This window comes from Hyla sarda, chromosome 4, assembly GCF_029499605.1.
Source record: "Hyla sarda isolate aHylSar1 chromosome 4, aHylSar1.hap1, whole genome shotgun sequence".
In the NCBI taxonomy this organism is placed as follows: domain Eukaryota; kingdom Metazoa; phylum Chordata; class Amphibia; order Anura; family Hylidae; genus Hyla; species Hyla sarda.
Genome location: NC_079192.1, coordinates 156,901,333 through 156,916,947, shown reverse-complemented (window position 1 = coordinate 156,916,947; position 15,615 = coordinate 156,901,333). Strand labels below are relative to the sequence as shown.

The window sequence follows — 15,615 nt, the reverse complement described above, 5'->3', positions numbered from 1 at the left end:
AGTTAGTGGAGGGGCCGTACAGTACATGGTTCCATAGCAGTTAGTGGAGGGGCTGTACAGTACATGGTTCCATAGCAGTTAGTGGAGGGGCCGTACAGTACATGGTTCAATAGCAGTTAGTGGAGGGGCTGTACTGTACTTGGTTCCATAGCAGTTAGTTGAGGGGCTGTTCAGTACATGGTTCCATAGCAGTTAGTGGAGGGGCTGTACAGTACATGGTTCCATAGCAGTTAGTGGAGGGGCCGTACAGTACATGGTTCCATAGCAGTTAGTGGAGGGGCTGTACAGTACATGGTTGCATAGCAGTTAGTGGAGGGGCTGTACAGTACATGGTTGCATAGCAGTTAGTGGAGGGGCTGTACAGTACATGGTTCCATAGCAGTTAGTGGAGGGGCCGTACAGTACATGGTTCCATAGCAGTTAGTGTAGGGGCCGTACAGTACATGGTTCCATAGCAGTTAGTGGAGGGGCTGTACAGTACATGGTTCCATAGCAGTTAGTGGAGGGGCCGTACAGTACATGGTTCCATAGCAGTTAGTGGAGGGGCCGTACTGTACTTGGTTCCATAGCAGTTAGTGGAGGGGCCGTACAGTACATGGTTCCATAGCAGTTAGTGGAGGGGCTGTACAGTACATGGTTCCATAGCAGTTAGTGGAGGGGCCGTACAGTACATGGTTCAATAGCAGTTAGTGGAGGGGCTGTACTGTACTTGGTTCCATAGCAGTTAGTTCAGGGGCTGTTCAGTACATGGTTCCATAGCAGTTAGTGGAGGGGCTGTACAGTACATGGTTCCATAGCAGTTAGTGGAGGGGCCGTACAGTACATGGTTCCATAGCAGTTAGTGGAGGGGCTGTACAGTACATGGTTGCATAGCAGTTAGTGGAGGGGCTGTACAGTACATGGTTCCATAGCAGTTAGTGGAGGGGCCGTACAGTACATGGTTCCATAGCAGTTAGTGGAGGGGCTGTACAGTACATGGTTCCATAGCAGTTAGTGGAGGGGCTGTACAGTACATGGTTCCATAGCAGTTAGTGGAGGGGCTGTACAGTACATGGTTCCATAGCAGTTAGTGGAGGGGCTGTACAGTACATGGTTCCATAGCAGTTAGTGGAGGGGCTGTACAGTACATGGTTCCATAGCAGTTAGTGGAGGGGCTGTACAGTACATGGTTCCATAGCAGTTAGTGGAGGGGCTGTACAGTACATGGTTCCATAGCAGTTAGTGGAGGGGCTGTACAGTACTTGGTTCCATAGCAGTTAGTGGAGGGGCTGTACAGTACATGGTTCCATAGCAGTTAGTGGAGGGGCCGTACTGTACTTGGTTCCATAGCAGTTAGTGGAGGGGCTGTACAGTACATGGTTCCATAGCAGTTAGTGGAGGGGCTGTACAGTACATGGTTCCATAGCAGTTAGTGGAGGGGCCGTACTGTACTTGGTTCCATAGCAGTTAGTGGAGGGGCTGTACAGTACATGGTTCCATAGCAGTTAGTGGAGGGGCTGTACAGTACATGGTTCCATAGCAGTTAGTGGAGGGGCCGTACAGTACATGGTTCCATAGCAGTTAGTGGAGGGGCTGTACACATGCTCTGCCATTGCTCAGGGCCCCTGTTCTTATAACCAGTGGGACCCACCAGTCAGCAGGGCAGGTGCAAGGATTTCTGCCTACATAAGCGGAGCTCCATTTCCAGATAAGTACCGAGCGGAGTCGCCAAGGACGTGTCTACTACTCCCGTTACAGTATACGCCGGTATCCCGACGGATATGATTAACGGGGAACAGGAATGTAGTGTGTTCGGACCCTAACATACAATTTTGGGGGCATACACAATAGCATTGTTGACTGAATTTTTTTCATACAGCGGTATAAATGTACTGTACAGAAACAGTGAAACGGAGACAAAAACTCAGTGTGAGACTAGAGGATGAGCCATAGGCATCCCCTCTGTACCCCCTGGCTCCCTATTCAGGATACAGAAGTCAAGCGTAGTGGGTTTGCGTGTTTTTTTTTGTTGCATCACTGCAGTAAGATGCTGCATCATGTGGTGATTGGGGGGGAGCGCTCATTCTTACTATTTGGTTGAGTCCCATAATTTTAGGGCAGGTTGAATACACATGCCTTATTTTGAGTTCTGCCTATTAGTTTCATATAGTATTTATTTTTATACTATCTATCTATCTATCTATCTCTCTCTCTCTATATATATAGATAGATAGATAGATAGATAGAGAGAGAGAGAGCACGGTAGGCATCAAATAGATCAGCGTCCCCCACACTATCAGCCAGCACCACTGGTTAGTGCAGGGGGGAGCAAGCTGACAGTTTTTCCTTTAATAGCAAAGTGTCTTCTAATTACATAAGGAACAATCTATTATAAGTTTAGTTTGAGGACAGGGACTCTATAACAATTTCCTGCATTTCTTGCATGCAGTCAGTCCAATAACACTACGGGTGTGCATGCTCCTCCTTCCTTGGCTTGACTGTCTCCTCCTAGTTGCACTGCTGCTATCGAAGGGTGCTTTCACACTACGATTGTAGTGTACGGTTGCTGGATCCGGTTGGTAGGGGTGAAAACCGTCCGCTCCCGTATCCCAGCCGGATCCAGCCTGAACCCCATTCATTTCAATGAGCCGACCGGAATCAAACGCTGACTCTGGTTGTCTAATTTTTCCCACGAATATGGTTTTCTGACCGGACCTAGAACCGTGGATCCGGCTGGGATACGAGAGCGGCCGGATTTCACCACTCCCAACCGGATCCAGCAACCGTACACTACAATCGTAGCGTGAAAGCACCCTGTTTTCTAGCTTCCATCTCTCCTTGACCTGCATCCTGTGCACGGAGTATTTTGTTAGCATTAATAGCCTCCTTCACCATGCTGCACAACTTGACATCTCTTCCCACATCTTTAGGATATCTCACCTACGAACCCTCCATCAAGCACATGATCTTCTCCTGTCTTCGATCACTTCTCCACATGCATGCCTTCAGGATTTCTCTCATGCTGCATCTATTCTCACCAGACCTCTAAGGTCCCCCATTCCCTATACAACCAGTGTCCTTCATCACATTAGCTACCAGATTGTGATTGACAACTCACGGCTCTGTCATCTTGCACGTTCCCTCACCACTTTGCTGTACTTCTACCCCTTTGTGCGATTAGATTGTAAGCTCACCTAAGCAGGTTCAGTGGTCCTCTAGTACTTTATTCTGTTTATTTTTCATGATGATTGAGACTTTTGCTCTGAGAGATGGTTTGGTAAATGTTGGCCTTATACGGATGTATAAAATAACAATGAGTAAGAATGACAATGTAGAAATGGAGTGTTATTCTATTGTTCCAAGGGGTTTACAGGATTTATCATTAATTACCTTTTAGGCCTATAGTGTTTTGTCAGTCAAGGTTTAATTCTTGGTATGCCCAGCAAGTGTCCCTGCCCCTTTGTTCTGCTGGTCATTTGGGGTCACATCTTGGGGACCTATCACACATTGAGAGTACCTGTCACCAAACCCAAACTACACTTTTAATATATTGTTCCTTATGTAATTTTAAGACACTTTGCTATTTACTTCTTGATAAAATTCTCAACCTTTTTAGAAGTTTTTAATGTGATTGGAATAATGGCCACTAGGTGGCTCTGTTCTGTTCCCTGCCACAAGTCAAACAGTTAGTTTGATCCCCTCCCGGCTTCAAAGGAGATCAACCTCAGGAAGCGCGTTTTGGGGCATGGCGAGGCACAGCTCTCCCAGGCTTCAATGATGTCTCGCCTGCTGGGGAACGCCCACTTTCTCCTGCTAGGAGCCCACACAATGTGAGCAAGGGGACAGGCATAATGCAGATCTTTTTAAAGCTCAGAATTTTTTTTTAGTGCAGGGGGGGTGTTAGGAGTAATTAGGGAATATAATCTGAGTTAGTTTAGGAAATATGGTTTGATGACAGGTACTCTTGAAGGCCAGATGATGTCAGGGGGGTGAAGGGTTGCCTGTATTGGATTTCAGCTACCCAGCCCTTTTTTCCAGGAGATAAGCCTGTCTCTTCTCTACCCATTCACAATACATGAACTACAGGTTTGTGCATGGGATGATCAAGTGCGATAGCTGTTGGCCATAAGCTATTCAAGCTTTATGGGCACCTTAAAGAGAGAAATCCCTATCAAACATTCATGGCCTGTTTTAAGGAGAGTCCATAAATGTTATATCCCAGAAAGGAATTTGAGAGGAATTCCGCGAGTGGAGATTCCATCTGGTGGCCGTCACCAAAAAACGGTAGGAACTTAATACAATGCGCCGTCACCATTTACAGCAATGCAGTGCTCGCGGAATTCTGCGCAAAGAATGAACAGGTTGATTCTTTGCAGAGATAAATTTCCACAGCCGAATTCTCCGCCCCTGAAATTCCGCAGTGTGAACGGGTCCACAGAAGACCCATTCACATTAATGGTAATGTTCACAATGCAAATTTCTGAGGCACAATTCATCACAAATTACTCAGTGTGAACATAGTGCTGGGCGGTATTACCAAAAATGCATATCACGGTATTTTTGTAAGCCATGACAGTTCCACGATATTTAACAGTATTCCCCTCCCTCCCCCAGAACTAATCTGCTTTTCTAACCCCCCCCCCCCCCCCCCATTCATTTAAAGGCCGTGGCACTTTAAATGAATGAGTTGTGGGCCGCCGGCGCTTTAAATGAATGAGTTGCGGGCCCCCAGCTCTTTAATTGAATGAGTTGCGGGCTGCCGGCATGTTAAATGATTGAGTTGCAGCCGTGGCACTGGAAACGATTAGGTTGCGATCCGGAAGCTGTCACCTCCCCCTGCAAGCGCTAAAAGCCAAGCTTTTAGCGCTTGCAGGGGGAGGTGACAGCTTCTGGCTCGCAACTTCATCTTTTCCAGCGCCGCGGCCTGCAACTTAACCATTTAAAGCGCTGGCGGCCCGCAACTCGTACATTTAAAGCGCCACGGCCTGCAACTTGTACATTTAAAGCGACGCGGCCTGCAACTTAATAATTTTAAAGCACCGGTGGCCCGCATGTCATTCATTTAAAGCGACGGCGGCTCACAGGAGGACAGGGAGAACATATGCTTAGTTCCCCGATGTGGGGACAGCCGCTGCGGCTGATAATTCATTCATTCATTCGAGGGGGGGGGGGCAACCGGTATTGCGGTATAGGAAAAATTTACATCGTACAGAAAAAAATACCGGTATTCGGTATGAACCGGTATACTGCCCAGCACTATGTGAACATACCCTAATTATCAAACAAACCTCTTGATGTTAAAGGGTACCTCTCATCAAATAAACTTTTGATATATTTTAAATTAATGAATGTTGAATAACTTTCCAATAGCATGTTAATGAAAAATATGCTTCTTTCTATTGTATTTTTCCCGATCAGTCCTGTCAGCAAGCATTTCTGACTCATGCTGGGAGTCCTAAACACTCAGAACTGCCAGCCTGCTTTGTTCACAGCCAAACAGGCTGTGAACAAAGCAGGCTGGCAGCTCTGAGTGTTCTCCTTTGTGAACAAAGCAGACTGGCAGCTCGTAGTGTTTAGGACTCCAGCATGAGTCTGAAATGCTTGCTGCCAGGACTGGTAGGAAGACCCCTAGTGGTCATTTCTTCAAAGTGGAAAATGAAATAGAAAGAAGCATATTTTTTAATAACATGCAATTGTAAAGTTATTCTGCATACATTAATCTATAATATATCAAAAGTTTTTTTGATGACAGGTACCCTTTAATGGGCACAGTATAGTTCATTTCTGCTGGTGCTTCAGGAAAATTCAACAGTTGGGCCCCATTCACACTACTGACATTGTGCTCGGATTGTGGGCAGATTTTGCTTGCAGCAGCCTCCCATTGATCCCAATGAGGGACTACTGCTCAGTTCACACATCGGACATTCCGCAGTAGAACTTCCAAAGAGGAATTTGATTCTTTCAGTGCAGTCAGCCTGGAAAAGCCCATTAGTCAATGAGACTTTGCCTTTCAGGGGTTTATTTTGCCTTGCAAATTCTGTGGTTGTATTCTGGGTGGCCCAGGTCCACTGAGGGAATTCCTCCCTGTAAACATACACTTCGTGCCAGGTTTCCACACAGGTTACAGCAGATTGTTCAGACATTTTGGGATCATCTTATGGTCAAGGGACCATTCTAACAAGTAGTGATTGTCAAAAGCAGAGAACCAATTTAGCAAGAAGGTGTGTGTACTAGAGCTGAGCAAAATAGCTGGAATGCATTTTCCTACTTAAAGGTTGACCCATACAGACAACCTCTCCTCACAAAGGGCGGCATTAAAAATGGAGTCCTTAAAGCGAAACTTACCCAGTACACGGTTTTAGTGCAGGTGACCTTCCTCTGTGGTCTGACTCTGGCGATAGACCCATTATTAGCTGGCATTGCTAATATGCTAATTGCTGAATTTGCGCAATGGAGGCGGGACCTGGCAGGGATCCTTAGTGTGCTTGGTCTAGCCTCTGTTGTGTAGAGCTGGAGATTAACATATTAGCAGTGGAGGCTAATAACCAGTCTGTCTGTTTCCGGAACCGGACCACAAATTTGGGTAAGTTTTACCTTATTTTAAACCGGCATGACCGCACTGTGTATTGGGTTTAGTGCGGTAGAAGTGGCTGTCAATTTCCTTTTAACATGTAAGCCCCTGTCTGTCCATATGTGTCATTAGGACAGCCTTTGTAAGCCATTTCACTATTGCTTAGTGGCCCAGTGGTTTGGCAGAACTCTATACCTGCTCTTCGGTACATGTCACTTGCTGAGCTGCAGCCCTGGTGAGTTCCTTGTACCTGAGGAATAGTCCCCAAGTATTTTGGCTCGGCTGGTTAGAGTAATTGATGGGTGCCTCCTTATCAATAAGCAGTTCCTGGTGACTATTTTCTCCTGATAAGGGATAATAAAGCCATGTGCTAAATACACCAGCAACTGTCAGCTCCGACCACATATGAGATTACATCTTTAATGTCACAGGGGGACTAATGTCCTTTCTGGTGCCAGGATTGTGCCATATTTGTGCTTGTGCATACAAGGTTATTATAGTTTATGACAGGAACGCCATATAAGCTTAAATGTTATTGTATGATGATGGCACGAATATTTAAGATCCATCACTAAAAGCTTAAAGGAGTATTCTGCCCTCTTTCTTCAAAGTGTAACATTCACTGGGCCCAGCAGGCATATTTTTATTTTGTTTTATCTGCCTGGACATTTCTGCAGTGTACCACCCCATTGCCATTACACAATCAGGGGCAATACTATCTGTGCCTACTAAGTATTTGAGAGAGATAAGTACACAGTTCTATCTGTGCATACACTATTAAAAGGTGAAACTGGAATAAAATGCTGCCAGTACCTCTCCCTAATCCCCCCCCCCCCCCATCTGTCCCTGACTCTATCCCTGTGTTTCTTTTCATTCAAAACCCCCTCTTTCTACCTGATTTATTGTCTTCTCGGCTGCTCATTCAGCTGTCCTAGTGTGAGGGAGGAAGGGGGCGTGGCCCAGCATTGAGGCTAAGAACTCAAATAGTAAAATCAATGAGGGCATGCAGTAAGGCAGTCAGGAGTATTCCCTGCTGTGCTATGAGCACAGTGCTGGCTCCTGTCTGTCTGATTGACAGGGAGGAAGCAGTGCTGAGCTTGTCTGTGTCCCTGCTACAGTCTGAGATTTAGGACTCCAGGATGAGTCTGAAATCTATAAAAAGGCTTACGGCCAGGACTGATAGGGAGACCCCTAGTGGAAAATTAAATAGAAAGAAGCATATTTTTTAATAACATGCACTTGGAAAGTTATTCTGCATACATTAATCTATAATATATTAAGCGTTGTTTTGATGAGTTACCCTTTAAAGAAAGAAATTTTGATAAATTAAAGGAATTTTTTCTCATGCAGTTTGCTAATGTATGATAAATAGTAATAGTAAACTGAGTTCACTAAATGTAAAACCTGTAATGGCATGTTATATAAAAAGTGTGTATTTGGAGTAAAGTAAATAAGCAACAACAATAAATAAAAAATAAAAGTTATCAGTGTTGTGTTCCATGTTTACTTTGCTTGGTCAACAGCTGATTGCAGCTATTATGTGGGCATAAAAACATTTGTTGGCAACAAATCTGTGTAGATGCTGCCAATAATAATTGAAGTGTAAAAGGACCCGAAGGGCAGCTCTATTTGAGAGCCAGAAATTCCCTAGTGCAGTGCTAAGGGTCTCCCATAGAACTGCATTGAGGGGGCGTGTTGGTCCACACACCCCATTCAGGAGACGAGCTGGTGTGCCTTAGGGGAGATCCTGGGGTTCCGACTGCTGGAATCTCACAATTACCCCTATCCTTAGGAGATGGGATACATTTTTTTTAAATTTTTTTTTTATACCGGAGATCTCCTTTAATGGGAAAACCCATTTATTGTCAGTAGGTCAGTTGGATCAGGTATGTTAAAACCCTTGCTCTAAAGAGTCTCTCCCCACTGAAATATTAGTAATAAGGCCTTGTTCACATCTGCATCACAGACTTCATTTACTGCAGAGAAACTGAGCAAGATGTACATTGCACAACGGACACCAATAGATCCTTATGGATCCCATTGACTTTATTGGGGTCTGTAGGTTTTATGCCTGGTGTCCATTCATTTTGCATGTTTTTTTACAGTTATAAGGTTTGGTTTAAACAGACTTTATCACTGAGCCCCCCCGGCCCAATAACGCCTCGACCCTACCGAACAGAGCGCCGACACAGATGTGAACACAGCAGACACATTAAAGGAAGATCACGCCCTGTTCTGGGTTACATTTTTGTATTTTGTTACTACTTCACAATACTCATATGGTGGTGTAAGTCTATATAAAAATGTTGCAGCAAACCAGCCTCAGCAGTTGTATTTGCTCTAACTTGTAGTTTTTTTCATTTTATGGTGGGAAAAAATGTACGTGCACCGGCATGTTCTCCTGGCACCCGCGTTGCGGAATGACTACCCTATTTTCTGGTCAGATATTCTGAAAATATTCTGCCACCTAACCATAGCCTGAAGAGGTTATATAAAGGCTTAAAAATGTCTTTGCTGCTGGGGGCTGCCTAAAAAACCCACCACATACTCCCCTACAGTACCATTGTCACTGCAGAGACCACCCACTCTGCCAATCACAAGATGAGATGCCACTGCAGTCAGCGAATGGCTGAGCAGGCTGTCACTACAGTGAAGAAACCAGGGGACTGAATGATGTCACAACAGAAGCCCTGGGGGACAGGGGGAGGTAAGTCTGTTCACACGTGCCTGTAACAGAGTACAGGGACACCCCCCCCCCATAGGGCTGGGCGGTATACCGGTTCATACCGAATACCGAAATTTTTTGTGCTGCATGATATGAATTTTAACCCATACCGCGATACTGTTTGGCCCCTCCCCCCTCGGGATTGGATGAATTGTCAGCCCAGCGCTGCGCTGTCCCCATCATATGTGACCCGCGAGCGCTGTTCTGCCCCCCCCCCCTCAATTAATTATTAGCCCAGGGCTGCGCTGTCCCCATCGGGGTACTACTCACATATATTACCCGCAAGCGCTGCCTTCCTCGTCCTCCTGTTTGTTGCGGCCGCCTGCGCTGACACTCTATACCAGTGGCCTTCAACCTCCAGATGTTGCAAAACTACAACTCCCAGCATGACCGGACAGCCGTTGGCTGTCTGGGCATGCTGGGAGTTGTAGTTTTGCAACATCTTGAGGTCCGCAGGTTGAAGACCACTGCTCTATACTGTATCCCTATGCCCGGGCTGCAAAAGGTAAACAAAATAAACTTTTAACTCACCTTCCCCGTCAGTCTGGACCAGCTTCCTAGGGAATGGAACTTCGGAAAGCCGTCAGCCTATCACCGGCCGCAGCGATGTTCCGCCTCAGCTGGTGATAGGTTGAGCCCACTGTCATGTAAGAAGTCGGCTTCTTACATGACAGTGGGCTCAGCCTATCACCGGCCGAGGCGGAACATCGCTGCGGATGGTGATAGGCTGAGGGCTGTCCGACGTTCACGTCCCCAGGAAGAGCGTAAGACCGCACCCCCCCTCACCACCGCTGCCCCATTGCCTCCCCCATTCCCGGTTTTATAATTACCTGTTCCCGGGGTCCTCGCTATTTCTGGCTCCTGCACCGTCCTGTGTTACGCTGTGCTTTGCGCAGCGCAATGACGAGTGACGTCCTCAACGCGACGTCGCCATCAGTGCGCACAGTGACAGCTCAGGAGGACGGCGCCGGAGCCAGAAGCAGAACGTGATAACACCTTTCTCGGAAAACGCCCAGTTTAGAAGAAAATCCCCATAGCAAACCTCTTCTAAACTGGGCGTTTCCCGAGACAGGTGTCATCAGAGAGGATTTAGACAGAAAAGAACAACCTTAACTTCAGAAGCTCATAAGTACTGAAAGGATTAAGATTTTTTAATAGAAGTAATTTACAAATCTGTTTAACTTTCTGGAGCCAGTTGATATATATAAAAAAGTTTTTTCCTGGAATACCTCTTTAAAGCTGGTGAAGGAAAAAACATCCGTATCGAAATCTAACTTGTCCCGCAGGAACTTGTCCCTCTTTGTATCCTTAATGATAGACTGTAAGGATATCAACTTTTTATCCAGTTTTTTCACGAAAGCTGAATATTGGATTTCCGAAAGATGCACCTTTTAGTTCGGTCTTAGCTTTTGCGAGCTCCTGTGTGATGGTTTCATACTCTTTTATTTTTTTATTTTTTTAAGTTCTTTTAATAACCAGTCGCAGCATGTTTAGAGAGTATAATATTAAATATAAATATATTTAATATCTATATATAACTTTTACTGGTTTAGAATTAAGGCATAAATTACAAATGTACAATTACAGTTATTCACGGCATGAATTATAACAAGACACCACAATGATACAAAATTGATACAACAAAACTAGTCTCGTGTTACCACTACATAGGGAGACCTAAATTGTATTGCGATGGTAGGGCTGGTCACAGGGAGGGGTGAAGGGTACAGGTGAATGAGCCTGGTCTAACAATGGTTTCTATCCCTGCCTAACTACCAGAATTCCCTGCCTAATTTAAAGGGGTACTCCGGTGGAAAAGTTTTTATTTTATTTTTTTATTTTTATTTTTTTTCAACTGGTGCCAGAAAGTACTTCTATAAAAATCTTAATCCTTCCAGTACTTAATAGCTGCTTAATACTACAGAGGAAATTCTTTTATTTTTGGTACACAGAGCTCTCTGCTTAATCACGAGCACAGTGTTCTCTGCTGACATCTCTGCCCATTTTAAGAACTGTCCAGAGTAGGAGAAAATCTCCATATCAAACATATGCTGCTCTTGACAGTTCTTAAAATGGACGGAGATGTCAGCAGAGAGCACTGTGTTCGTGATGTCAGCGGAGAGCACTGTGTTCCACAAAGAAAATAATTTCCTCCTGTAGTATTCAGCAGCGACATTTTCACAAAAACTCAACATATTTACTAAGGTTTCCACAGAAAATGTAGTGGATTTGAGCTGAGGAAAACCCGACAGATCAGAGCATGTGTAAAAAAATAAAATAAATAAATAATAATAAAAAAAAAATGTAGGGAAACCTTAGTAAACACCGTGGGGAAAAAAATTGTAGAGAATTAAAACCCACAAAGAAAACAACACCACACTCTTAGTAAATCAGGGCCAATGTAACTGCCTATATAATACAACCCAGTAGTCTAGTCTCCATAAGTAATGCATAAGCTAAAATGAATACTAAAACCTATATCTCGTGCTCTTATTCCAACGTGTTTCTCCCAAGATGGCTAGTGAGTTCTTCAGGGATGGAGGAGACATTCAGCAATGTATGACACAACAGATACCATCACAGTACACAGAGAGGTGACAAAAAACATAGATAACACACAAACAATGGGATACGCTGAATAAGAGACTCACCTAAATATTTTGCTGGTGACCTTTCAACATCTAAAAGCAGATGCTATTCTCAGTAGTAGTTACAATTTTGGGTACCCAGATATACAATGCCCATAAGAATCAGTCCGCATTAATTTAATTACACTTTCAGTACACCTAAAAAAGGAGATTTGTATATAGTGTCCGCATAGACCCTTTAATTGGCAGAGCCCCCTTACCAAGATATGATAGCCACACTGTGTGGAGTGGACTGAACACACAATTATTTACTCTTATCTCAGCCTTTCCACTGAGTTTGAGCCTTGTCCTGCTTACAAATGCATCAATCATACACCCTTTATACTTTAACACCATGTCAAATAAGTTTTGATCATTCTAGGTCACAATTTTGAGACCTCCCACGATATCTAGATATAACAGAGGGAAGTGTGTGGCGCCCATTCATGTTGCAAGTACAGTAACTGGCTTCTTTGACTATAAGGCAGTTGTCTCCTCCAGTGAGCGCCAGGCAGTCACATGGCTGCCACACGCTTCACACTGCTATAATCTAGAGATCAGTGGGGATCTCAGCACTTTACTGATCGTAACACTTTAAACGGGTACTCCGCTGCTCAGCGTTTTGAACAAACTCTTCCGGACGCTGGAGCCGGCGTCGGCATCGCGTGACGTCATGGCCCCGCTCCCTCACTACTTCACGCCCCGTCCTTTCAATACTAGTCTATGGGAGGGGGCGTGACGCCCCCTCCCATAGACTTGCATTGAGGGGACGGGGCGTGATGTCATGAGGGGGCGGGGCCATGACGTCACGAGCTGCCGACTCCAGCGTTCGGAACAGTTTGTTCCAAACGCTGAGTGGCAGAATACCCCTTTAAGCACCGTACTATAGTTATATTGTTCATTTTGTAATGTGTTCTCCAGTCTTTCCCACAATACTTTAGTTGCCTTCATTTAACTATAGAAAATGTTATTTAACACTTTATGCTTCTATTATAGAAATCTTTGAAGCAACAAGCTGCTTCCCTGAACAAAAAGAATGAAAAGAAGGCCAGCAAGGAAAGTGAGGGGCAGAAGCAGGAGGTGTGTATCTTCTTAAAGCATTTTACCCTAGGTATAGAAGGTATGCTATTGAGCTCTGCATGATAGGCTTAAAGGAGTACTCCGGCATGCACTTTTTTCCTTTTATCCTGTCCGGGCTGCAAAATAAAAGAAAACACACTTTATCTTACCTGCCAACGAGCCCCGGAGCTCCGGTACAGGTGTTCGGTCGCCGGGCTGTATTCTTCTTACTTCCTGTTAGTCCGGCACGTCACACGGAGCTTCAGCCTATCACCGGCCAAGGCGGGACATCGCTGCGGCCGGTGATAGGCTGAAGCTCCATGTGACGTGCCGGGCTAACAGGAAGTAAGAAGAATACAGCCCGGCGACCGAACACCTGTACCGGAGTGTATCGGAGCTCCTGGGGCTCGTTGGCAGGTAAGAGAAAGTGTGTTTTCTTTTATTTTGCAGCCTGGACGGGATAAAAGGAAAAAAGTTTGTGCCGGAGTACTCCTTTTAAGAATTGAAGTGAACTTTTTGCATGCCGTGCACTGATGCTTAGTATTATAATCCACTTTTAATATGTTGAGAAATTGTGCACCTTCCTGTTAAGTTTCATTTATAATGCTCTATATTACATTCAAGGTCATCCCTGTTCCTGTGCCATGACCCAGCCAAAACTGGATCTGCAGCAGTTTTTTACCGATTTTACTAAATTAACTAAACTTGCAGTAAACATGTGGGTTTTACACTCCATGGGTGAAGGCAATGCAGGAGTCCACACATAGTGGTGTGCTGCGCACCACTGTTTACTGCTTGACTTGTGGTGATACTATGTGTGGATCATGTCTGTAATTTTTTTTCATTGGGCAAACTTGCCTGGCACTTTTAGATATGTTTTCTTTTCTCTCTCACTTGTTAGCTCGTTGCCTAGGTTTCTGACAACTTCCTTACTGTAGGAGCAGTGGCCAGCTGGTGACATCACTCCCTGATGCAGATGAGGGATGGATGTCATTGATCTCGTGACTGTGCATTAGCTCTAACACCTAATTAGCTTAAAGTTTAATAATTAACATGTTTTGTGATTATCCCCTGTTCTGCAATAACTGATGCCAGGGCAGAGAGGGGGGGGGCTGCAAAGCTGAAATTCTCCTATAGCTCCTTGGAGGGGTCTCCCGAAGCATTGGGAGCATGCACAGTGACATCTCTGCCGCACACACTGCTGGCCCGAAGCATGAAAAAAAAAAATAGAAATCCAGGAAAAGTGACTGGGATGGCCGCCTCCTTCTACTCTGGGCTGTGTGCTATGCAGCTGACCCATGTATTGTAGAACATCAATGTTAGCATTTAATTTTTCACAGCTAAAATCTGCTGTGAGCACAGTACATGTTATCCTTATAGTAAAATAAACCATGTAAAAATGACTAGTATAAATTCTCAAGTTCATGTTTAAAGGAGTTCTCCAGTGGAAAACAATATTTTTAAAAGCAATAGATTTGTAAATTACTTATATTAAAACCTCTTAATCTTCCAGTACTTATCAGCTGCTGTATGCTCCGCAGGAAGTTCTCTTCTTTTTGAATTTTTCTGTCTGACCACAGTGCTCTCTGCTGACACCTCTGTCCATGTCAGGAACTGTCCAGAGAAGGAGCAAATTCCCATAGCAAACCTATCCTGCTCTGGACAGTTCCTGACATGGACAGAGGTGTCAGCAGAGAGCACTGTGGTCAGACTGAAAAGAAATTCAAAAAGAAAATAACTTCCTCTGTACTATACAGCAGCTGATAAGTACTGGAAGAATTAAGATTTTTAAATAGAAGTAATTAACATATCTGTTTTAACTTGCTGGCACCAGTTGATGTAAATGAAATAGTTTTCTACCAGAGTGACCCTTTTAGGGAGTTTACCTGGCTCAAGCATGGAAAAACACCTTTCAGTGCCTAGATCAGCCTTCTCACCAATGAGTTGGCACAGAGGTCATGTGACCCTCTCCCCTTAATTTCCACCAATATTAATCTCAAACTATACATGGGTCATGTGATCTTGTCTGCTTGGTTTTCTTTTTCAATGTATGTGTCATCAGCACATCACATACACGGACAGGCTGGAATGCTGTTTCTTACAGAGCAAGCATAGTAAATATCATGTGGTGGTGCAGTGCAGCCTTACATTATAAGTGCATTGCAATCTTCAAAATGTGGTACAGGTAACTGTTAAGCAAACCTATCTGCAGGTTTTTAGTATGTAAACTAAGGACATGGTTGTATAGGGCTTCACACCCTGATTTACACCATACCTCACCTTTCCAAATTGACCTCTCCAGCGCCGAGACATCACTATTTTTTTTCTTTTTATTGATGAATAAATTAACCCTAAAAGCACATGCGGCCTGGGTCACAAAAGCTCAGCAAAATTCATGCCATCCACTTGCCAACAGTGCCTCCTTGAAGTCGCCTCCATCGATTAACAGCCGCTATCCAGCACAAGCTCTTTGCAAACACTGTTCGGCACATGCGTGGTAATGTCATCTTCTCCAGGCAAACTCGGACTGTTCTGCGCTTGCGTGCTTTGACAGTGCAGAATAGTTCTAGAGGGAGCCCGGAGAATAGGTTGTGCATTCATTGGAGGAAGAGCGTGGAGAACACTGGGAACAAGCAGGAGACCAGGAGTGGGCC

General features: G+C 44.7%; 1 protein-coding gene across 1 annotated transcript in view; it reads left to right on the top strand.

Annotated features, from left to right (window-relative positions):
* Nucleotides 1–15,615, top strand: part of LOC130368600 (threonine--tRNA ligase 2, cytoplasmic-like) — a 55,623-nt gene that overhangs the window by 4,338 nt on the left and 35,670 nt on the right. Inside the window, 1 exon segment of the mRNA XM_056572507.1 lies at nucleotides 12,899–12,982. Within this exon segment, the coding sequence (XP_056428482.1) occupies nucleotides 12,899–12,982 (84 nt within the window).